This window comes from Coregonus clupeaformis, unplaced genomic scaffold (assembly GCF_020615455.1).
Source record: "Coregonus clupeaformis isolate EN_2021a unplaced genomic scaffold, ASM2061545v1 scaf1039, whole genome shotgun sequence".
Lineage (NCBI taxonomy): Eukaryota > Metazoa > Chordata > Actinopteri > Salmoniformes > Salmonidae > Coregonus > Coregonus clupeaformis.
Genome location: NW_025534493.1, coordinates 103,741 through 128,641, shown reverse-complemented (window position 1 = coordinate 128,641; position 24,901 = coordinate 103,741). Strand labels below are relative to the sequence as shown.

General features: G+C 44.2%; 1 protein-coding gene across 3 annotated transcripts; it reads left to right on the top strand.

Moving 5' to 3' along the window:
* The first annotated feature begins 2,328 nt into the window (after positions 1–2,328).
* On the top strand, positions 2,329–23,414 carry LOC121549661 (inosine-5'-monophosphate dehydrogenase 1b-like). 3 transcript variants are annotated; one of them, XM_041861462.2, is made up of 15 exons: positions 2,329–3,269; positions 9,857–9,955; positions 10,103–10,183; positions 15,242–15,290; positions 16,922–17,023; positions 17,234–17,308; positions 17,526–17,820; positions 18,280–18,479; positions 18,723–18,813; positions 19,168–19,263; positions 19,926–20,069; positions 20,673–20,817; positions 21,247–21,390; positions 21,470–21,553; positions 22,417–23,414. In XM_041861462.2, the coding sequence occupies exons 1-15, from the start codon at positions 3,004–3,006 to the stop codon at positions 22,436–22,438; spliced, it is 1,893 nt and encodes a 630-aa protein (XP_041717396.1). In that variant the 5' UTR covers positions 2,329–3,003; the 3' UTR covers positions 22,439–23,414. The 3 variants fall into 3 exon arrangements, with proteins under 3 accessions (XP_041717396.1, XP_041717406.1, XP_041717416.1); XM_041861482.2 differs by lacking the exon at positions 2,329–3,269 and adding an exon at positions 6,533–6,776; XM_041861472.2 differs by lacking the exon at positions 10,103–10,183 and having other exon boundaries at positions 2,331–3,269.
* The last annotated feature ends 1,487 nt before the right edge of the window (positions 23,415–24,901 follow it).

Sequence of the window (24,901 nt, the reverse complement as noted above, 5' to 3'; positions counted from 1 at the left end):
GGTTGACTGCTAAGCTCTCCACGGGCAGCATAAGAGGATTTTCCGTCCTCGAGTCTGAGCAACTGTCACAAACACCCAGTCACCTGTTCCTGATCCCATTCAGACACCGGGTCTAGAGGCTGAGAAAGGGGGGATGGGGAGATACCTCTTTCTCAGTCGTACCTATTTCTTTCACTTTCTCAGCCTCTTTGAGAATGCTATTCATTGACTACAGCTCAGCATTCAACACCATAGTGCCCTCAAAGCTCATCACTAAGCTAAGGATCCTGGGACTAAACACCTCCCTCTGCAACTGGATCCTGGACTTCCTGACGGGCCGCCCCCAAGTGGTAAGGGTAGGTAACAACACATCTGCCACACTGATCCTCAACACGGGGGCCCCTCAGGGGTGCGTGCTCAGTCCTCTCCTGTACTCCCTGTTCACCCATGACTGCATGGCCAGGCACGACTCCAACACCATCATTAAGTTTGCCGACGACACAACAGTGGTAGGCCTGATCACCGACAACGATGAGACAGCCTATAGGGAGGAGGTCAGAGACCTGGCCGTGTGGTGCCAGGACAACAACCTCTCCCTCAACGTGACCAAGACAAAGGAGATGATTGTGGACTACAGGAAAAAAAAGAGGACTGAGCACGCCCCCATTCTCATCGACGGGGCTGTAGTGGAACAGGTTGAGAGCTTCAAGTTCCTTGGTGTCCACATCACCAACGAACTATCATGGTCCAAACACGCCAAGACAGTCGTGAAGAGGGCACGACAAAGCCTATTCCCCCTCAGGAGACTGAAAAGATTTGGCATGGGTCCTCAGATCCTCAAAAAATTATACAGCTGCACCATCGAGAGCATCCTGACTGGTTGCATCACCGCCTGGTATGGCAACTGCTTGGCCTCCGATCGCAAGGCACTACAGAGGGTAGTGCGTACGGCCCAGTACATCACTGGGGCCAAGCTTCCCTGCCATCCAGGACCTCTATACCAGGCGGTGTCAGAGGAAGGCCCTCAAAATTGTCAAAGACTCCAGCCACCCTAGTCATAGACTGTTCTCTCTGCTACCGCACGGCAAGCGGTACCGGAGTGCCAAGTCTAGGTCCAAAAGACTTCTCAACAGCTTCTACCCCCAAGCCATAAGACTCCTGAACAGCTAATCATGGCTACCCGGACTATTTGCACTGCCCCCCCACCCCCATCCTTTTACGCTGCTGCTACTCTGTTAATTATTTATGCATAGTCACTTTAACTCTGCCCACATGTACATATTACTTCAACTACCTCAACTAGCCGGTGCCCCCGCACATTGACTCTGCACCGGTACCCCCCTGTATATATAGCCTCCCTACTGTTATTTTATTTTACTTCTGCTCTTTTTTTCTCAACACTTTTTTTGTTGTTGTTTTATTTTTACTTTTTACTTAAAAAATAAATGCACTGTTGGTTAAGGGCTGTAAGTAAGCATTTCACTGTAATGTCTGCACCTGTTGTATTCGGCACATGTGGCCAATAAAATTTGATTTGATTTCTCTGGCATTGTTAAAAATGAAAATGAAAAGAAGAGCACATTTTAGAGATGTTTTCCCCATAGCAACTTTCAGTCCACATATAGGCCCACATGTATTCACTGTGTGTGGCCCATGCCGGAATTGAACCCACAACTTTGGTTGTTGCTATAGCTAGCTCCATGCTCCCGTCAAATGAGCCTTATGTGCCTTTAACATTCTATTATGTAAGCTTGTAAAACACTGTCAGGAAGATGTTAAGAGTACAGGCCTCAAACTGTCCTATATAAAGGTATATCCATACACACATTGTTTTTGGGAGCAGAATGGTTTGTACTGTGCATATACTATAGATTGTACTGAACATTTGAGGTATATTTCAGGGGTTGTGTAAGAAGCTGTCACCCTTGTGTTAGCTATACTCTCTCCTGTGGTGCAGTGTGAGCACTGTGTACGTCCCTGATCCTGTCTGTGTACAAGGCAAGACAGGCATCCTCCTCAAGGCCATACTTTGGTACTATTTCAAGCAGTTTGTGAAATTCTTGTATATTATTGTGGGTTTGTCCCACAGCCACACACACTCACACACACACACACACATTGGCGACAGTGCTAGTCTGTTTGAAGTGTGTTTAAGTGCCCTCTCTCCCTTCTGCATGTATCTCCTGCCCACTTTATTCTAATTCTCCAATCCTCTTTGTGAAAGTGACGTGTGCCACTGACAGAAAGCAGGTTTAAGCTGTACGCAGGGAGAGATTCATAGAGCACTCAACTGGACAAAAACACACTGAGTATCCCATTCTGCTTCTCCTCTATCCCTGCTGGCATTATCTTTCTTTCTTTCTATCCATCTCTCCCTCCCTCTATTAGTCTGGGCCTTTTCTCTTTCTCTGCCGTCTCACTCCTCCCATTCCCACCACAATCTCCCTTCAGGTCAGGGGGTATTAGTTCTCTCACAGGGACAAGGGGAACGTTGGGACGGCAACGACTCCACGACGACAAGCCTCTCCAGCATCATTTCCACAACAACGCCCTCTCAGCAGGAGCATTACCACGGCGACACCCTCTCCTGACACGCCTAGCGGACGCTGTGGGTTGGTTAGCAGGTGCATCCTGCGCAGAGACGGGGAGGGAAGGAGGAACATAACTATCTTCTTTCTGTCTCTCTCTCATATCTCTATCGTATTTTTGTATCTGAGCTGGGATTCGACAACAAAGTTGATGGTCAAGTCAACACTGGAGCTATGAGACCAGGATAAGAATGTGTTGAACCAGAGAACGTGTTGTGTCTCTCACAAGTAGCTCTGTTTACAAACTTAGGTTGTCAGCTAGCTTGACTCATCTGGTTGGTTGGCTGAGAGCGTTCAAATTCTTTCCGTTCTGTGGGAATCATTTTGAGCTGGTTGGCCGGTCCGGGGACTTGAGTCCACTTGAGGGACATCACCGACAGAAGGGTCAGAGGGCGACGGTGAGGTCACCGACCAGAGTGAGAGACTGGAGCAAGAAATGTTGGCAATTGGACCCAACATGGAGGGGTACGGCTACGAACACTTTGGGGTGGATGCAGAGCGGGACAGCCACCAGATGGACTACCGGAGGATCGTAGGGGACACTGAGCTACCCCGGCCCAGCTCCAACCCCAACTCCTCACCCCAAGACGGGGATCACCTCTTCCGCCTCAGCCCCCACGGGCACGGGCATGGGCATGGGCATGAGACGGCCGCCCAGCGATACAGCGCCACCCGCATCCAGGCTGGCTTTGGCCCTGAGACGTGAGTCGGACAAAGACAGATTATATATGGTTACTAGAGTATTACTTAGTGAAATAAACTGCCATCCATTAGAAAAGAACAACATAAGAGTGAAGGGCCAGGCAAAGTAGATTTTTAGATACTTGCTGAAATGTAGAATAGTTTACTTGCGTAGCAACTGTGGAGCTGACGTGCTGAAATAAACTATAGAAAAAAAGGGAGTAAACCAGATTGATAGTACTGGCACACACAAAGATATTCAATTTGTTTGGAGAGGACAAGATAACATTCTTCAACACAAAGCAATACACTGAGTGTACAAAACATTAGGAACACCTTCCTAATATTGAGTTGCATCCCCCCTTTGCCCTCAGAACAGCCTCAATTCCTCGGGGCATGGACTACAAGGTGTCGAAAGCGTTCCACAGGGATGCTGGTCTACGTTGACTCCAATGCTTCCCACAATTCTGTCAAGTTGGCTGGATGTCCTTTGGGTGGTGGACCATTCTTTTTACACATAGGAAACAGTTGAGCGTAAAAACCCAGTAGCGTTGCAGTTCTTGACACACTCAAACCGGTGGCCTCGCACCTACTACCATACCCCGTTCAAAGGTGCTTAAATATTTTGTCTTGCCCATTCACCCTCTGAATTGCACTCATACACAATCAATGTCTCAATTGTCTCAAGGCTTGAAAATCCATCTTTAACCTGTCTCCTCCCCTTCATCTACACTGATTGAAGCAAATGTAATAGGTGACATCAATAAGAGATCATAGCTTTCACCTGGTCAGTCTATGTCATGGTAAGAGCATATGTTCCGAATGTTTTGTATACTGTGTATATTTGACTTGTGGGGCATACAAGCTTTAGCATTAGTTCCTCCCACTTCTTTTGACTACTTTTCATAACTCTGCTTTCACTATGGTTAAACTATGTAAATACAGCCTATTGACTAGTATCAGTTTACACTGCCACATAGCCCTGTGTTTAGTCTGGCTTGAAAATAACAATGAAGTTAAATCTCCTTGTTAGCCCATAATGAAGCTCTAGGATGCCTGTGTCTTACTGTATATGGAAACATGGTTTATGGCGAGCCATTCCGAGGGCGGCCCCTAAACAAATTGAAAAGCTATGATTCAGTGGCTTACTCTGATGCCAAAACAACAGAAACTGCCTCTCTTGAGTCCTCAAGGCTATTTTCTGAGTGGCAGGTCCCACTTATGCCGTGCAGCTAGGGTAGCAGGTGGAGACCTTAAGGGGATCGGGTTTGAATCAATGCTTGAAATAGCCACTGGCTGGGTATAAAGGAATCTCTGACCCATATTGTGGATGACCCACATTTAACGCGATGAACTCACACACAGACACCGTATCCGCCAGATCACCTTGGTACTTGTCAAGGCTGGGAAGGTCCTCTGTGCTTTCCTTAGTACTGCAGGAGGAGCTCCTAGAATAGTGCCACATGGAGAATAGGCCAGGGGCCTATAGCTTGGGCCAGACTGAGCCCATATACAGTCCCATGATAAGTGTACATGGGGCGAATACAAATTCTGTCTTAATGCAGGGTGGATCACTAGTCACCATTACAAATGCATTCGGTTTTATTTGCTCTGAATATCTGTGTGTTGGTTTAGTGCACACAGTTACAACAGTCTCATGCCATTGCATGCACAGGATCAGGAGTGCATGGGTTAGAATTCCCCACTCTCCAGGAAACGTAAAGATGCTGTGAGAATGAAGAACAAAGCTTGCTTTATTGCGACATTGCTGGCGTGATGGCAGGTTGCAATTGTCTGTCAGTGACTACTGTCAGCCACTGATGGTGTTGACGGCTTGGTGACAAAAATAAAATAAAATAAATGCCATTTAGCAGACGCTTTTATCCAAAGCGACTTACAGTCATGCGTGCATACATTTTTTTTATGTATGGGTGGTCCCAGGGATCGAACCCACTACCCAGGCGTTACAAGCGCCATGCTCTACCAATTGAGCTACAGAGGACCACAAGACAAGAGCTGTGTGCTGTCTGTCCTCCTTTTACAAAAGTGTGTGTTTGTGAGGGAGGTCCACTTCATCTGTGTGTGTGTGTGTGCAAGAGAGAGAGAGAAGGTAGACAAGGAGTCTGAGTGTTTATTGAGTGTGTGTGTGTGTGTGTGTTTTGTTACTAATTTTGGCTAATGGAGGAAGCCCATTATCCCTTCCATCTTATCATAAACACTGGACTTTTCTCTTCAAAGCCTAGAAGTTTTAATCTGAGCTTTACAACGCTCCTCTTTGGCATGACTTTGCCCTTTAGCAAGATGGCTGCTAGTGTTATAGTGGAGAACGCTCCACTTCCCAACCCACAACCATCACAGAAATGGGCGAGTGGAACTGTTCGGTACGCAATGCTTGTAGATTCACAGGTCAACATACAATACAATAGGCCAGGCCTACATGTGAATTCAGTCTGATTTTCCCAAATCTGTCAGCTTGAACGCCAATGGTCTATTGGCTTTTCTGCTTTTATTATCTGACAGTTTTAAACAGTCTGTTCTATATGTGAAAGTGAAAGTCTGAGACCATGATACATAAGATAAGAGGGAGGGTATGAGGTTCAATTATGGTCAATGTGTAGCCTCACCTACTATAAATGTTTAAAATGTTATCTATGCTACTTAAGGAGGTATGTAGCCTGGCTGGCTCTACTGATCAGTTGAGATCAATCTAGACTAGAGAATGCCACTGTTACTAATTTAGTAACTAGTTGCATGTGACTTATAAATCTGACAGTAGTGCTGTTCAATTTAATGCCCCCAAACTTTGCACCTCACTGAACCATCTGAGAATAGTTGATGTGTGAGTTTTGGAAAAATACAAAAGTCACATTAGATTGATAAGTAGATAAGCATTATAAAAGTAGATTACTACACATTTGAATGATTACGATTCTTGCTTGATCCTGATAATAGAAGCCCAAGGACTAATATTCCAAAAACAGATGGTAGGAGGCTTGGGCCTGCTGCCTATGTGGTTATTTGTGGGTTATAAAATGATAATATACGGACATTGGGACTGTCAGACTATAGTGCAGATTTCCCTGAATAGCCTAAATGCATGATTTTCTCCTCTAAAATATGTATGGTCTGCACACTGCAGTGCAGATATTAGGTATATTACATAAATTACACGGACATAACAATCTCACAAACCTGCAAAATCTGTAATTGAGTTGAGGATTTTACCCTCATGTTTTCGAATTCAACGAGAGCCCCACGTGGGAGGAGAGGGGATGTGACGCATCCATTTTCGATGCTTTTGAAAAAATATTATTCTTCATAACGCGGATACACTGTAGCAGCGACAGGCTATCAAATTTGGACCAGCCTCGCATCATCACTTGAGTTTGTAGTAGGGAATTAATTTTGGGGTGGTTCCCTCCACGATAGAGAAAGCACACTTTGCTTCCGCTCATTTTGGACTTGCTAGCTAGCTACAGCTGGAAAGTTCGCATTTCCGAACACCTTCAACGTGGTCAGCTTCAAGAGGTAGAAAATGGGTTGGAATAGATTTTTGGTTTCACATTTTCTTAACGTAACTAATATTAGGGAACTGTAAATACGACTAAGAGCGTGGTGAGGTGGCTAATGGCATAGAATACAGATCATCTTCAGTAATGAGTTGAAACATGTTAGCTAGCCGGCTACCGCTAGCTGACACATGCTCCTGCTGAATAGCGCACGCACTCTGATCATTTTGACCTGCGTGGCAAGAAATTAGATGGCTAATATATAGTGCAGCTATTATGACAAAATACATTGCAAACGATATCATGCTAAAGACAAATGATATGATGGATGGAAAACTATAAATACTTAGGCTGCCGACAGTTGGCTAGATTCGTCATGAATAGTTAATATAGCCAGGTTTTATTCTCCCCGCATGTTTTGTGTGCTCAAGGCATTGTAACCATTGTTAGGTGCTCAACGGTACAGTAGCCAGTTAGTAAGAGCTAGCTAACCACTGTAACTAGCTACGGTATTGGCAGGCATTGCTCACAGCTGCTCCAGAACACTGTGTAGGTAGTCTGGATACATATGTGCTTGAAGGAAATGTTTTTGCTTAACGTGTCATTGATTAACATGACATGACTTTTTAGCTCATAGTGCCGCTTGATGGGTGTTTTGTTTGTATGGACAGCCACCACAAGCAATAGAGAGAACGTTAGTGTACTCACTTTTCCTGGTGTTTATCAAATCTTAGGTCACCCGGACAGTAAATTGTAAAAAAAATATTATGGATTTTTTTTTGAAGCAACGTGTTTTATTTAAACATGTAGCTAACGTTAGTGCTGTTGCTATTTTTGGCATGGATATTTACACAACAGTACATTACATTTCGTAAGGCAACATTTTGCCAGCATTCCCCCTCTAATATAAATAATTATTATAAATGTTAGTGGGTCATCCACATTTTGAAATCACATAGTCATTAGTGCTCAGCGATTTGTGCTTTTGAGGTCGGTTCGGTTTCAGTTTGATTATTGTGTTTATGTTTTTCGATTTCGGGTTCGATAGTAAAAAATAAAAATAAAAAATCAATGCATTATGTGGGTTGAATGCTGTAACACAGAATAACACGATTAATACAATTCCCATGATGGTAGTGACTGCCGATTACTGCTTATCACTTATTAACCATAATTTATTCACATTACTTTAGTTACTTAAGTTGTGTATATTACATTTGTTTTATTTGATGACTTTATTAATTCCAAGTCATCTCATCTCTATAGAGCTGCTATCTGACAAAATCACTATTTTAGTAGTTCTTCAATGTAAACAAGGCATACTTTTATGACTGCTGTATACCAACTATCAATCCGTTAGATCATGTATTTTCAGGTAGAGATACACTATATATACAAAAGTATTAGTGGATTCAGATATTTCAGACACACCCGTTGTTGACAGGTGTATAAAATCGAGCACACAGCCATGATAAACATAGATAAACATTGGCAGTAGAATGGCCTTAATGAAGAACTCAGTGACTTTCAACGTGGCACCTTCATAGGATGCCACCTTTCCAACAAGTCAGTTCGTCAAGTTTCTGCCCTGCTAAAGCTGCCCCGGTCAACTGTAAGTGCTGTTATTGTGAAGTGGAAACGTCTAGGAACAACAACAGCTCAGCCGTGAAGTGGTAGGCCACACAAGCTCACAGAACGGGACTGCTGAAGTGCATAGCGAATAAAGATTCTGTCCTCGGTTGCAACACACCCTACCGAGTTCCAAACTGCCTCTGGAAGCAATGTCAGCACAATAACTGTTCGTCAGGGAGATTCATGAAATGGGTTTCCATGGCCGAGCAGCCGCACACAAGCCTTAGATCACCATGCGCAATGCTAAGTGTCGGCTGGAGTGGTGTAAAGCTTGCCGCCATTGGACTCTGGAGCAGTGGAAACATGTTTTCTGGAGTGATGAATCATGCTTCACCATCTGGCAGTCCGACTGACGAATCTGGATTTGGCAGATGCCAGGAGAAAGCTACCTGCCCGAATGCATAGTGCCAACTGTAAAGTTTGGTGGAGGAGGAATAATGGTCTGGGGCTGTTTGTCATGAGTGGAGGCTGTTATAGCAGCAAAGGGGGGGACCAACTCCATATTAATGCCCATGATTTTAGAATGAGATGTTCGACAAGCAGGTGTCCACATACTTTTGGTCATGTAGTGTACCTCGTGAAGCAACTGCTCTCCTTTCAATCGCGTGTTCTTGTCTTATTTTATGTAGCAGGCTAAAAGAAACACAGATGGACAAGTAGGCATGCAATGAATTATGGTCATTATAGGTAATTACCACGTTTTCTGCGCTAAACTATGTAGAATATTGGCCTGTTGGAACTACAACGCCCTACTACATCACACAGTTCAGGCTTGATACGATTTATCTCTAGAGAAACTGCGCATTGATATCACAGAAAAAACCCTGAACAATTTACAATTTAGTCATTTAGCAGACGCTCTTATCCAGAGCGACTTACAGTTAGTGAGTGCATACATTATTATATAAAAAAAAAAAATTCATACTGGCCCCCTGTGGGAATTGAACCCACAACCCTGGCGTTGCAAACGCCATGCTCTACCAACTGAGCTACATCCCTGCCGGCCATTCCCTCCCCTACCCTGGACGACGCTGGGCCAATTCTGCGCCGCCCCATGGGTCTCCCGGTCGCGGCCGGCTACGACAGAGCCTGGATGAACGTAGTGCCTCGTTTAATACAGTCCCGTGTAGTTGGTAGAGCATGGCGCTTGCAACGCCAGGGTTGCGGGTTCGATTCCCACGGGGGGCCAGTATGTAAAATGTATGCACTCACTAACTGTAAGTCGCTCTGGATAAGAGCGTCTGCTAAATGACTAAAATGTAAATGTAAAATGTTTAACAAACGAAAAATAACTGACGTTTGGGTTAATTACTCAGCACTAATAGTCATTCACAGGCTCAAAGCGTCGTCACCCTTTAACCTTTAATTTGTTTATGGCTAATTATATTTGAAAATGCATCGAATGTTACACTTTATGAAGCGATGGCTACAATCTAATGACAGCTTGTCATCCTTTTCATTTGACAGCATGGCTGATTACCTGATCAGTGGTGGTACTGGCTACGTCCCAGAAGATGGACTCTCCGCACAACAGCTTTTCTCCGTCGGAGACGGTCTCACTTACAAGTAAGTTCAGTTCAACCACAATACAAATGCCAAATAGAACCGTGTTGTTCAAGTAAGCTCTCGAACTGTCCAAAACTAAGCGCAAGCGATGATGGACGAGATACGGGCGGCTCATTGTAATGACGGCCAACACGTTTTGAATCGCAGATCTGCTCAACAACAGTCTGTTGTCGCCGACGGTCAAACGGCAGAAGAGCTATGCTCTAAAGGCGACGGGTTGACTTACAAGTGAGTAAAACGGTTGACTTTTCAACCATTTTGACACTATATATACTATACTGTAAAATCCTCTTGTCTCTCCAAATGATGAGTTCACATAGGGGAAGCAAATGGTTGTCCCATAAAAATAACTTGTTGATGAATTTGGCCAAAGTAAACAACACAGTCGCCACCAATTGTATTATTTAATTGAGTTTTTAGCTGGCTGAGAAAAACACTGATCTATATGGATGAATGAGTAGGACAGGGGTGGTGGGGGTTGATTGCTTAACCTGATCTGCACCATAGGATGATATTTGCTTCCGGTAATGATATGACTGCATCTTTAACTGCTCCGAAGAATCATAGTGCATGAACTGCTATTTGATTCTTTGAGACACTCAATCACTATCTAATCTATCTAGTAATGAAATCTGACTGCACTCATATCCTAAGGCGATGCCCTTTCTTCATCTGCTCTACATAACTTTTGAAGATGAACTCATCACTCATTTCATATTGTCTTGTTTTTACTTTAATTGAATATCCCTCAATTCACTTTCACTCTGTGTAAAACTAACTTGATTTCAACAAGCAAAGCATTGGGCTGCCCCAAGATGACAGATGGTCATATTGGTCATTGCATTGGAATGTTACCACAGCGAGCCACTTCACTAATTTCGCCCCTTTGCCCAAGACTGTTGGCCAAAACCCTGTGCATCGTTTTGCATCTTAAACATACCTCTGGCTAGAGGACTTGACAAAAACTGCTATAAAATGCTTTCAGCGCCTACTTGTTAAAATAGAGTAACATTCACATCCTTGTGTTGATGTTGTAGCCTATGTCTTCTGACTATATATGGTTCCGTCCCAAATGGTACCCTGTGCCCTACATAGTGCATTACTTTTAACCATAGGAAATAGGGTGCCATTTTGTACAGAATTGATGTTACAGATTAAATGGATACCCTAGGGCCTCCCGAGTGGCGCAGCAGTCTAAGGCACTGCATCGCAGTGCTTGAGGCGTCACTTAGGCCCTGGGTTCGATCCCAGGCTGTCACAGCCGGCTTTGACCAGGAGACCCATGAGGCAGAGCACAATTGGCCCAGCGTCGTCCCGGGTAAGGGACGGTTTGGGCGTCCGGGATTTCCTTTTCCCGTCATGCTCTGGCGACTCCTTGTGGTGGGCCGGGTGCCTGCAAGCTGACTTCGGTCGTCAGTTGGACAGTGTTTCCTCCGACACATTGGTGCGGCTGGCTTCCGGGTTAAGCAAGCAGTGTGTCAAGAAGCAGTGCTGCTTTGCAGGGTCGTGTTTTTGAGGACGCATGGCTCTCAACCTTCGCCTCTCCCGAGTCCGTAGGGGAGTTGCAGCGATGAGATGACTGTAACTACCAATTGGAAATCACGAAATTGGGGCAAGAAAAGGGGGTAAAAATAATAATTTAATGGATACCCTGTTCATTCTAAACTGGTTATGCACCCTCTGTGAGACAACCAATATTTAGACAACAAGCAGATACAACTCAACCATTTGTTTCTTACAGTTTGGGAAGACCATGTTATTTTGTCTTATCCTGGGTAGGTGGTAGTTGGTTTTGATTGAATTGGGGTTTCAAGTCATGGGCTAGTTTATGAAAACAGTTTTTAGCTTTATCTATCCATCCTATTGAATCAATCAGGTTATAGGTGGTTAAGAGCGCTAAGCCAGTAACCGAAAGGACGCTGGTTCGAACCTGAGCGGACTAGGTGAAAAACCTTCAATGTGCCCTTGAGCAAGGCATTTAACCCTAATTGCTCCTGTAAGTTGTGCTGGGAAAGCGCGTCTGCTAAATTTACTAAATGTTAGGTTCACAGACTTATCAACATCCACACAATAAGGGTATTCACTATTTAGACTACACATTTGAATGGAGAGTTAGTCCCAGTTCACAGGGGTTAATTGAGAAGGCAATGTACGTGTGTGTGATACCGGAGCGTCACTCCTTAATGAAGCGCGTCCTCCCTGAAGGCAAGGCAGAGCACATGACTAGCCCGAGGTACTGTCATGTGAGCGTCTCGGAGGACGGTATTAGAGGAAGTGAGGATGCCCTCATTAGCGCCACATCTGGGCCCATATTACCTGTATCATACAGCTGTGTCTCCACCATGGCAACCTCAGACAAATGCCTCACAAACCTGGCAACCCAGGACGGTAGCGACAGTGGCTCAGTCTCAATTAGTCTTTCTCTATATCCTCGGCTCCTTTTTAACCGTATTAAAGGAGAAGGTCCAAAGTCACTCCACTCAGACCTTCTTCTCCAATGTGTTTTGAGAAGGAGGCGAGGGAGCAGATGCAAGGAATCGAAGGCAAGATACATTGAGAAAGAGCCAGTGAGAATACATCTGGCTAAGGCCTACTGGCTGTGAGGTGTTTGCTCACCTGTTGCTGCTGTAATCTGGCAGGTTTACTGCTGGCTTGTCCACACCAAAACACCCTGGAGCTGAATACACGCTCCCTTATGAAAGGGTTCACCAGGGTGAGCTGAGATGTTCTGTCGGTGTCTCAAGGCCATTTCACCAAGCAGGATCAATATTCTTTCAGCAACTCAACATTTTCTAGTACAGCAGACGACTCTGCTGCATGACATTATCATATATTATCTCTGTCGTAAAGAATTAATGAATGCAGTCATTTTCTGTCAATGGCTTCATAGGATGATTTCATGATGATGTTGTCATGATCACAGCCACCTAATCATCCTGTGCTTCTAATTAGCCCCATTCAACTCACTCACCTCCAACGCAATTCTCCCCCAGGACATTGGTGTAGAAGACAATGTATTTTCAATCCACTTACATGGCAAAGGGACGATAAATGAAAAGATTACAATCTTGACATGATTATGCATGTATAGTGCACTGCCTTTGCAGAAGTGTAGCCTAGAACAACATTATGTAGTCGTGTTATCCAGGCTTGTGTCAAAAATAATCTTGCATGAAATGAACACAAGTCAAATCACACCCAGTATTACTAAGGCCTGCAACTTTTGGTGTTTTAATACAGAAATGTCATGCAATAGATACAGTACCAGTCAAAAGTTTGGACACACCTGTCATCAAGCAATGGGTTGCTACTTTGAAGAATCTAAAATATATTTGTTTTGGTTACTACATGATTCCATATGTGTTATTTCATAGTTTTGATGTCTTCACTATTATTCTACAATGTAGAAAATAATAAAAATAAAGAAAAACCCTGGAATGAGTAGGTGTGTCCAAATGTATGACTGGTACTGTATGTAGACATTAATACTATGCAAGAATAGACAGGTAGGTGCACTCTAAATCAGATCTACCCACTTTCTCTACTTAGTGGTTCAAGGGTCATAATAATGTCTAACTCAGGCAGTTTGTCGTTGTCTGCAGCGCTGGTGTGGCCGAATGCATTTGTCCACATTCAACATTCGAATGCAAACCATATTCAAAGGTAGCCAGTGTTGTCTTTGTTATTTAAAAACCTAATGTTTCACGCGTGCCAAGTCTAGCTCTAGTTAGTTCTTCTCGAATGCCGTGTCTCTGTCGGAGATACCAGTATATATGGAGACTAATCGTTTACTCCTGTGGACAAAACATGAAGTTGAACCTGGATGAAAACAATTGCATTGCTTTTAGGTGGAGTGCCATCTCCACAAGGGAAGTCCTAATCAAGGTCTTACTCATCAAGATCCCATTTTACACACATGTTTTACGTTACATTCTGGGTGAACTTGGCCACTTAAGTATAGATTAAAGGTTAAGTATAGGTTACAGGTTGACCACTGTAACTTGTATTCTGTAGTGGAAATTCTAAATAAATAAAATGACTGCTTATCAACTGATCCAGTGACACTTTTTACCATATGGCTCATGCTGGTTAGGGGTAGGTCTGGCTAGAGAGAGCTGATCCAGAATCAGTGGTTGCCTTAAATGCTGGCAGATGTTTTCCCCTCCGCCTCTTTGTCTCTGACTGTGTTGATGTTTGTGAGGTGTCTGGAGGGTGCAGGCGCACCCCTCCCTGTCCCATTTGGTGGACTTATATTAGGCCCGATCTTCTCACCCACACAGGCGGAGGAGACAGGAGAATGGTCTCGACGGATGATAAAGGACAGGGGGCCATTCTCGCTCTCTCTTTTAGTTTTTTGCTCGCTCGCTACTCCCGTTCTATCTGACTTAGAGCTGTTCTCTCCTGCTCTCCCCGATCTTATTCTGGTTTTCACTTTTCCCCCATCTCTCTCTGTCACAGACAAATACTCACTTATTAGTCTCTCTACAGTCTGTTCTCACACCCATCTGCCAAACCACCAGATCCACCCATCTGTGAAAAACACACATCATCCTCCTCTCTCTCCGTCTGTCTCGTTCGCTCTCTCCCGCTCCCTCTCTGCCAGTCATTGTGTCCATTCAGTCTAAGAGATGAAGTTAAACCCCAGATGCTTTTGCAAAGTACTGGACTGTTAGGGTGAGACAGTATTTATTTTTTAGACTAGAGTACAAGGCAAAGAAAAGGGGCAGCTTGGTCAGCCATCACTAGAGGGCCAATTTATGAACATACATTTTTTTGCCATTGAAACACTCATTCAAAAAAACATATGCCTTGTTTGATACCACAAAGGAATGGATACTGACATTTTCTCTTAGTTCTTAAAGCAAACTGACTTGTAGTTTAGTTTATTCAAATTTACATCAAAGGCAACATTTCGGCGCAGACTCCTCAACCATTGCGAGAACTAGTTTTCCCTATATCGTTACCAAGCTCGGTCGAAGTGGTAGTCCGAGGGGCTGATTGGCACATATTCCCTTTTTGGCTTTCAACACTTCCTGCTTTGGACCCAACTCCAACATGGTGGAGGTGCTTGTAAACGTTGAAATTGGGTGGAAAAAAGGGTGAAGGATGGGGGCCTTTTTATTTAAAAAATGTATAGGCCACTTCTGACCCACTGTCACTAGTTGTCTGGCAGTTGCATTGCACTGCACTGTGGGTCTTGTAGTACTCTTGTCTTAAGCCATCTTTCTTTAGCCATGACAACATGTGAACCTTGACCCCTGACCTCTTGTTCTGTCTGTCTTTCAGCGACTTCCTGATTCTGCCGGGCTTCATTGATTTTACCTCAGACGAAGTGGTGAGTAGTCCTCTCTTCTCCTCTATGACTGTCAGACATTCCAGAAAGCTAAGACAATTCAATGTGGGTTTTGAGCGACAGACTACCCGTCAACCTACCTTCAGCCTACTGTTCTGTTCATGGGCTCAATTCCATTTTGTTCTGAGACCCTCTTCCCTAGCCCATTCCTCTTCAGTGTTCGCCTATAGAGTAATGGGTAGGTGCAAGCCATATGATGAAGGCTGCTCTTAGCCTGTTGGAGAACTGGATAGTGAACACCAATCTGGTTCTTCCAGATCTCTGAACACTACAGGTATAATGACTAGGGGTCAAAATGGAAGTCCCTTAGACTCTTGCACCAAGTGGGAGCAGTAAAGCTTCCTACTCATTCCTTACTATTTCAGCAGACACTCCTTGCCACATCCGAAACCAAAGCCTTTTTACAGTACACTGTGTCCACACAGATGCACAAACAACCCTCTGCATTCAAAGCCAAAACCTCATTCTGTAATTGCAGCTTTTCCTAAAATAATTTTTGCTCTCAGCTTCCTTCGTCATCCCTAACCTCCTAGCCACCCTATTTTTACCAAGATGGCCTCCCACGCCTGGTCTCTCTCTGTCTGTGTGTATGGTTGTGCCTGGTTGGTTGGTTGCTCACTCTTCTCTCTCAGGGGATGACGTGAGCGTTAATCTCAGGCTTTATGTGAAATCCCCCTGCCCTTCTCGCTTGTCCATCAGGGTTTTTTCATCTAATTGACATCTCTAATCACCAGTTTTTTCAAATAAAATCCAGACTAGAACACAGCTCTTGTTGCTGTGGAAGGCGCCTGTCTGCGTTGTTGCCGTGGCGTTGTGGGTTGTCTCCATAGGGTTGTAGTCTGGCCTATTTTCTTGACGGTTAGGAAGCGGATTCACACTGATAACTTGGACGAGCCTGTGTTTGCCTCAGTCTCAACTGAATACAGTCAAAGTTCATGCAATAATGTTTGTTCAGACTGTAGTCTAAAATAGATTTCTCCCCCTCCCTTCCGCACAGGGATGTTTTATAAGTGTGAGGTGGGCCTCCGTTTGGTGTTGCAATGGGGAAATTATTCAAATCAAATCACATTTTGGGAAATTGGGGAAATTATTGTTGGTCACACCATGTGCAGAGGTGGTCTCTCAATTTTAAAGGTTAGCCCTTTGTAGAATGTAGCAGGGTAGTGCAGTTGAGCTGCCAAAGTGTCCAGTCATTTCAGAAACACAACAGTCAGTCTCGGTACGATATGGCAGTTTACATTTGCCACAGATAAGGGAGGAAAGCTCTTGACGTTAGTCATTGAAAGCATGCTTGGACCAAAAGCTGTAATTTTCCAAACCACATAGGACAAACGGGCTTGTTGGTGCATGTCTGCACCCTAGTGGACAACTGCGAAAGCAACCTTTACCATTACAAGCAATGCTGGCCAAGGTTCTCTTTTCTTCATGAAGTAAATTACCTACACTCTGTATTAGAAATGAAACGATATTGAGTATATTTCCTCAGTGTGGACATTTACACTCACTGCAACACTCTAATATTATCTAGTGTGCTGGTTGCATTTTGAATGACTTATTTCCTGAACATTTAGTGGGTTATTGAGCCAAGATGTCCTCCTTCCTCTCTCTACCAGGACCTGACCTCTGCCCTGACCAGGAAGATCACCCTGAAGACGCCTCTCATCTCCTCCCCCATGGACACAGTCACAGAGTCATCGATGGCCATCGCCATGGCGGTAAGACCTTGCCGCCTGACACGCGAGCCAGTAAAAAAATTAATGTATATAATAAATAAAAAGTGTCCACTAAGCTAGAAATTATTGTGCGCTTTCCACATCAGTCACATCCAAAGTGTGTTTTGTTGCTGGGGGAAAAAAGTACCATAAACAGTATTGCGGCTCCCAAAAGTGATTTCTACTTGTCGGGGTGTTTTTTAATGCCTTTAGCTCATGGGAGGCATCGGCCTCATCCACCACAACTGCACTCCTGAATTCCAAGCCAACGAGGTCCGCAAGGTTAAGGTAAGACCCCATAAACACCTATGAAAACATTCTGCCTACTTAATATTTACCTTTTATGGTCTGTCAAGTCATATACCTTTGTAGTTAACCGCATATAGTCATGTATTTACTTGCATAATTTTAAGTTGATTGGTATTAATTAATTTATCAGCTATTGGGTTGCAGTGCACCTATGCCCGTGATAGTCTATTAACCAGTATATTTGCTGTTTGTCCAGAGGTTTGAGCAGGGCTTTATCACAGACCCTCTTGTGATGAGCCCGCGTCACACAGTGGGGGACGTGTTCGAGGCCAAGACACGCCACGGCTTCTCTGGCATCCCCGTCACCGAGACTGGCAAGATGGGCAGCAAGCTGGTGGGCATCGTCACCTCCAGAGACATCGACTTCCTCTCCGAGAAGGACCACAGCCGACCGCTGGAGGAGGCCATGACTAAGAGGGAGGAGCTAGTGGTGGCCCCAGCCGGTGTCACCCTGAAAGAGGCTAACGACATTCTACAGCGAAGCAAGAAAGGTGAGCCAGTCGGTACAGTCCGTCTAGGAGGCTATTGTCGCCTGTTTTCTGGTACAGTGTTCTATTGTATAATCCTCTACTTATTATTGATTTGATGTTCTTTGGTTTGCTGTACAATGTCATTTATGAAACCACCTGTTTTAGGTTATGTGGCAGAATTACTTGGTCACCTGCTTTGGTTTGCTGTACATTACTTGGTCACCTGCTTTGGTTTGCTGTACAATGTCATTTATGAAACCACCTGTTTGAGGTTATGTGGCAGAATTACTTGGTCACCTGCTTTGGTTTGCTTTACAAGGTCATTTATGAAACCACCTGTTTGAGGTTATGTGGCAGAATTACTTGGTCACCTGCTTTGGTTTGCTGTACAAGGTCATTTATGAAACCACCTGTTTGAGGTTATGTGGCAGAATTACTTGGTCACCAAAATCTCTTTCTCCACCCCTTTCCTCCCACCAGGCAAGCTGCCCATCGTGAACGACAGTGATGAGCTGGTGGCCATCATCGCCAGAACAGACCTGAAGAAGAACAGGGATTACCCCCTGGCCTCTAAAGACTCTCGCAAACAGCTGCTGTGCGGAGCCGCCATTGGCACCAGGGACGACGACAAGTACAGACTGGACCTGCTGATGCAGGCTGGGGTCGACGTGGTCGTACTGGTGGGTTCGGGGATTGAGGCTGGGGTACGGTTGGGGTTATGGTTAGGATTCAGATGGGGTTTAGGTTGGGATCCGGTTGTGATTGGGGTAGGTGGGACGGTTGGGTTAGGGGTTGACCTGTTCATGCAGTTTAGTTGGACATGGTGGTTATGGTCGAGTTACAGTTGGGTTACAGTTCTAAATAGCGGTAGACCATGGTACTGCAGTGCAGACATGAATTGTTTTCTCTCTCTGTTTCTGCAGGATTCCTCACAGGGCAACTCTGTGTATCAGGTCAACATGATCAACTACATCAAACAGAAGTACAGCGAGCTGCAGGTGGTGGGAGGGAACGGTGAGAGAGTGTGGAGCGCTGGGAAAGGATTTATCACTAAATGGCAATTCCACCCATCCAGTTGTTGTAGATCTTTGAGGGGCTATCAAGATCAGTCTTGGGAAATGTTGTTTATTCAATTGAACGTCTGTGGAAAAATACAGTAGACACTTACACGCTACACCTTTCTTTTCCTGCATCCTGATGATGTGGTCCTCTGTAGCTCAATTGGTAGAGCATGGCGCTTGTAACGCCAAGGTAGTGGGTTCGATCCCCGGGACCAGCCATACGTAAAAATGCGACTGTTAGTCGCTTTGGATAAAAGCGTCTGCTAAATGGCATATTATATTATAAATTGTGTGTTGTCTCTTGTAGTGGTGACGGCGGCTCAGGCCAAGAACCTGATCGATGCAGGAGTGGATGCTCTGAGAGTGGGCATGGGCTGTGGCTCCATCTGCATCACCCAGGAAGGTAGTGACCCCACCTCCACACCCTGATACTATCAATGTTACAGGATCAATTCCAATCTGAATGCAAGAGAGGATTGTTGGTGGATTTGATTTGAATCCACTTGCAGAATTGACTGAGTTAAAATGGAATTGACCCAACCCTGAATGCTACACCTTGAGTGCAATGTGCTATTGGAATTGTAGTATTGCGACTAAATCTTATGATATGAGTGTAGTGATATTAAATAGAAATGTGAAAATATGCATAGGATTCCATCTACCCATAGTAGCTGGCTTTGGATCAGTTCTAATTTAAGGTCAACCACTGAAGCTACACAGCAAAACTGGAGAAAGATCAGAGCAGCGAGTAACTAACCAAGATGCTACACTGGTTGCTAGTCTGTGTTGTCGTGGTGATTTATGAAGGCTCTGCTCGCGGTTACCATGGCGATGACTTTCTCCACAGCATTATGTTCAGCAAACGTTTTCAAACGCAATACAAACATACTTATTGGAAGAACTTAGACATATTCAATTATTACATTTTTTAAGTGAACACATCGATTCTGATAATACTACTTCTGTAAAAAATCCATCCATCGTGCACAACCGAACATCGCCTGACTGCACCTGTCATAGGATATGATATGATGCATTTCCTGTCTCCGTCTCCGTCTCCTGTAGTGATGGCGTGCGGGCGGCCTCAGGGCACTTCGGTGTATAAGGTGGCAGAGTATGCTAGACGTTTCGGTGTGCCAGTCATCGCCGACGGGGGCATTCAGACCGTGGGCCACGTGGTCAAGGCTCTCTCACTCGGGGCATCGACAGGTACCTTTCATTCACTTATTAATTAATTCACTCTTTCATAGTCATTCATTCATTCTCTTTCATTTTCATGCATACATTGTCATTCATGCTTCCATTGTCATTTATTCACTCACTCACTCATTCATTCATTAACTTACTCCTTCATTCACCCCTTTATAACATGCAGTAGATCCATGTGGTTCATTACATAGGCTAGCATAGGTCTATATCAGGGCTGTTCATCTCCGGTCCTGGAGGGTCCAAACACTTCTGGTTTTCATCCTCTCCTTCTAATCAGGGACTAATCCAGACCTGGGACACCAGGTGAGTGCAATTAACTACCAGGTAGAAACAGAAACCAGAAGTGTTTCAGCCCTCCAGGACCAGAATTGAACAGCCCTGGTCTATAGTCTTACAGTATCTTGATAATGTCTTTACATTAGTTTTCTGTTCAGCACTGTTGAACTCATGTATATTCCTCTAATTCATTCATAGCTGATTGCAGGTAATCAAAGCTAATGTGAAGATATCGATGTAACAAAACACTAGCTGTACCGAGAATTAGTTGGAGAAATGCTTACCAACCAATGACCTTGAGTTATGACCTGTTCCGCCCCTCCCCAGTGATGATGGGCTCATTGCTAGCGGCGACCACGGAGACTCCGGGGGAGTACTTCTTCTCGGACGGCGTGCGGCTGAAGAAGTACCGTGGCATGGGTTCTCTGGACGCCATGGAGAAGAGCACCAGCAGCCAGAAACGCTACTTCAGGTAGGGAGGACATCCCACACTAGTGCTGCATCCCAAATGGCACCCTATTCCCTGGCCTAATATAGTGCACTACTTCTGACCAGGGGCCATAGGGAATAGGGTGCCATTTGGGGTGTTGATTAACTCTTGATCAAACACGACTAGAATTCATATTTTGTTGATGTTCGAGTCTGATTATATACATGTATTCATTGGTTTGTCCTTAATTCAGACGGTTCACATTGTGATACAATATATGTCATATGTAAGGGATTTTCCCAAAACAAATGATGCCAATATTCCTGGGTTTAAGCTGTCTGACTGCTCTCAGTGCTCTGGTTGGAGAATTTTCCTGTCCCATCAGCAGTGTCTAAACTGTCTCTGTGTTCCGTCTGGCTGATTCCACAGCAGTGTCTAACCCGTCTGTGTTCTGACTGGCTGATTCCACAGTGAAGGGGACAAGGTGAAGGTGGCTCAGGGTGTGTCCGGCTCCATCCAGGACAAGGGCTCCATCCATAAGTTTATCCCCTACCTGATCGCTGGCATCCAACATGGCTGCCAGGACATTGGTGCCAAGAGTCTCACTGTTCTACGGTGAGTTGTGTGTGTGTGAGGGCAAGAGGGGACCAGTGTGTGTGTGAGTGAGCTCTGATAGTAATGTGTGTTTCCACAGCTCCATGATGTACTCTGGAGAGCTGAAGTTTGAGAAGAGGACCACGTCCGCTCAGGTGGAAGGAGGAGTCCATGGGCTTCACTCGTAAGTTGGACTCACTCTCTCTCTCACACACACACACACACACACACACACACACACACACACACACACACACACACACACACACACACACACACACACACACAGTGTGTGTAACAGTAGTAGATAGTCATGACTTTTCTGCAACTGATAGTGTTGAAACTCTTTCTTAGACATCAGTGTCTTTCTTTCTTTGTGTCTTTCACCATAGATATTATTTTGTTCCATGTAAGTACATGTACATAGCACTGTGAAGTGAAGGGGCGTGGCCTAGGGGAGGGCCCCACATCGCCATTTGCATGTAGCACAATTGTCCACTTGTTTCTAAATGAATGGCAAAGTTTGATCTTTTTGATTAAATTATCCAGGTGGGAAATGTAAAGCTTACCATTTAGATAAGTGCTTCCCATCTTGATGTTTGAATCTGGCAACTTGCCTTTAAGGACGTCTAATATGGCGATGTGACGTTCCCTTTCAGATTATTACCTTGTTAGTGGGAGGAGGGGTGCTCGCCATTACGCAGTTCATCTTTGAATGGGGATGGACTATGGGAAGCTTTGTTAGTCTCCTCTCTCTGTCCACTAGACTCCTTCCCTCCTCTCCTTCCCCAGTTATTCATAGGGCAGATAAGCCTGTAATAAATATACTGGCAGATGATAGGGGATTGAATGGGATTTGTCAATCTTTGTTTTATAATTGAATCAGTATGACATTGCTTAGACAGATTGATAGCTGACGTAGTATGAAAGGGTCATTGATAAGTTCTATCCAGTTGTTTTAGAGCAGGTAATAGGAATTGTTGATTTGTCATTGATCACTGATAGATGGTATCATTATTGTGTTTTTACGATGCCCTTTCTCTGCAGTTACGAGAAACGACTTTACTGATGGAGGGGCCAGAAAGAAGCGGACTAGGGCCGCCCCCGACGTCCCCACCCCCGTTGTGACCAAACATAACCGCCACATCTGACACCCACCTCATCACTCTCCCTGCCGAAACCCCACACACCCCACGGGAGAGGTCTGGGGGTGAACACCTGCAAAACAAACACAATCACCTGGGAAACATGGGATTTTGCACTTACGAAGCGGAACATCAGGGTTTTCACCATAACCCCCTCCACCCAGAATACCGGGCCCCTTGGTGTGTGTGTTTGTGAGCTTGTTGAAGGAAGTATATGAATGTCTGTGTGTGTAAGAGAGTGTGTGTGCATGGGTGGGGACAAACTCAGTGAAGAAGGCGATGTTGTGCTACCCTCTCCTCTTCCTGGTGAAACTGAGATAGCCATGCTGACACCCCTTTCTATTCTCTGGGATCTGCTCTTACCTGCAGCCTCAAACATCCAAATCAAACTATATGTGGAAATAACACTTGTCTTGCTACTATGTGTGCAAGTGTATTGTGGCAATCCTCCTTTATCTATGTAGTTAGTTCTGTTTAAGCATAAAGATGTTAACTGCTTTGAGAAAAGTATATTGTTCTGTTAAATTTTTGACTGTGATTCAACCGACAGACTCATTGGCTGGGACTATAGACTAGGTGACGTTCCCTCGCTGTAGTGGCCATATCATACCCCCTTAGTCGACGTGAACCAATAAACTAGAGCCCCTCACAATGCTTCTAGTGTGTTGAGAGCACGGTTGGGACCAAAAGCTGGACATCGGCCATAGATCAAGGAACGTTTTTAAAACCACAGTGTCGGTCAACGATAGGTAATACAATAATATTTTAGACTGGAATGAAACGAGTTTAGAGAGAATTGTTTGATTAAAAGCTGTAGAGCAGGATTCCCCAACTGGCGGCCCAGTGGTTTTATTTGGCCCCCTAATTTAAAATGAATAAATAATAGTAATAATTTTTCATTGTTGGACAAAAGAGTGTAAAAACACCAGGAAATCAGAACCAAGTTATTTTAATTTTGGAAATCTGTTCCATGTAAGCAAGGTTTGAAATTATTATGTTGTAGTCAGATATTATATCGGTTTGGGCTTCTTGCGATCAATTTATAGTCTACAAATTATTTGTAATTATGTTACGGTCCCCCGACCATCCACTGAAGAAAAAAATCGGCCTGTGGCTGAAGCTAGTTGATGTTCCCTGTTGTAGAGACTCCTGGTTGCTCCAACGAGCATGAAGGGTTTTGATATGCATGCTTTTTTTGTTTTTTAAAGCCTCAACACGGCTGTATTTATACTCTTCTGTTTTCTAATTACGTACATACTGCCAAGTGTATCCACATGCTGTCTGTGACACTCTTTGATGTTATTAATATTAAAAGCCAAAATTAAAACTAGGAGTTGCAAGCAATGTAGTCCCTCGCTCCGCCCCTGTCCTGTCTCAGATTGTGGCACCGATTGTTAGCAGCTTTGACCTGTTCCGATTACCAGAGATATGCCTTGAAACGGGGGAGATGAAGACCGCACACGACGGATAGTCTTACAACACAGTTTTTACAGGAATTTATGTGCATGACGCTATACGTCCTTCTCTCACCCCCTTTCTCACTTTTTTGAGATACTGTATCTATATCATTCAGCTTATGTAGGAATAGGTTTTTCTAACGTTTTTCGTAAACGGATGTCCTTTTTGCCAGATGTTTTTTTTTTAGGATGTCTCTAAGCTGTAGGAGTGACTTGCTTTCCATATTGTGCTAAATTACTTTGCCCTTCCGTGACCTCACTTGACTAACGGCACTCTTTCAGTTGACATGAATATTAAGTAAATATGTACATGAAGATGTATGGAGAATTATATACCAGTATCCTGAAATGGTTGTTGCTTGTTTGCCGTCTCCCACCTTAGTTATGAAAATCCTCACTCACTATTAAATAGGCCTTGTTTACAATGGGATCACAACAGAAACCGGTTGCTTATGCTGTAAAAAAAATAAAAGTCGAATAAAATATGTTGACTAATGGGTTGTTATTAAGGCTGGCGAATTGCCAGGGACCTCAGGATTTGATATAACAGGTGTAGTAGACCTTAACGTGAAATGCTTAATTACAATCCCTTAACCACCCATGCATGCAGTTCAAATAAAATGTGATTTGATTTGATCACGATACTTGGGCGCTGATACGATATGTATTACGATTCTATATGAATTACGATTCAATATTGTGATTTTATTGCTATTCGATGTTCCAAAAATATTGCTCACCATATATCTGCTGCAGAGGTACGAGTCATGAGAAAACGAGTTTTGATCAGTCATGGAAATAAGTGTTTAATACAAATTGTCTACCGATTTTAAAAAGATGGAGATCAAGCTATGAAGGAAAAATACTGGTGTTTTGGTGCAGGTACAGCCAACTAACGCAAAAATAATATTGCGTTATTGTCAAAATGAT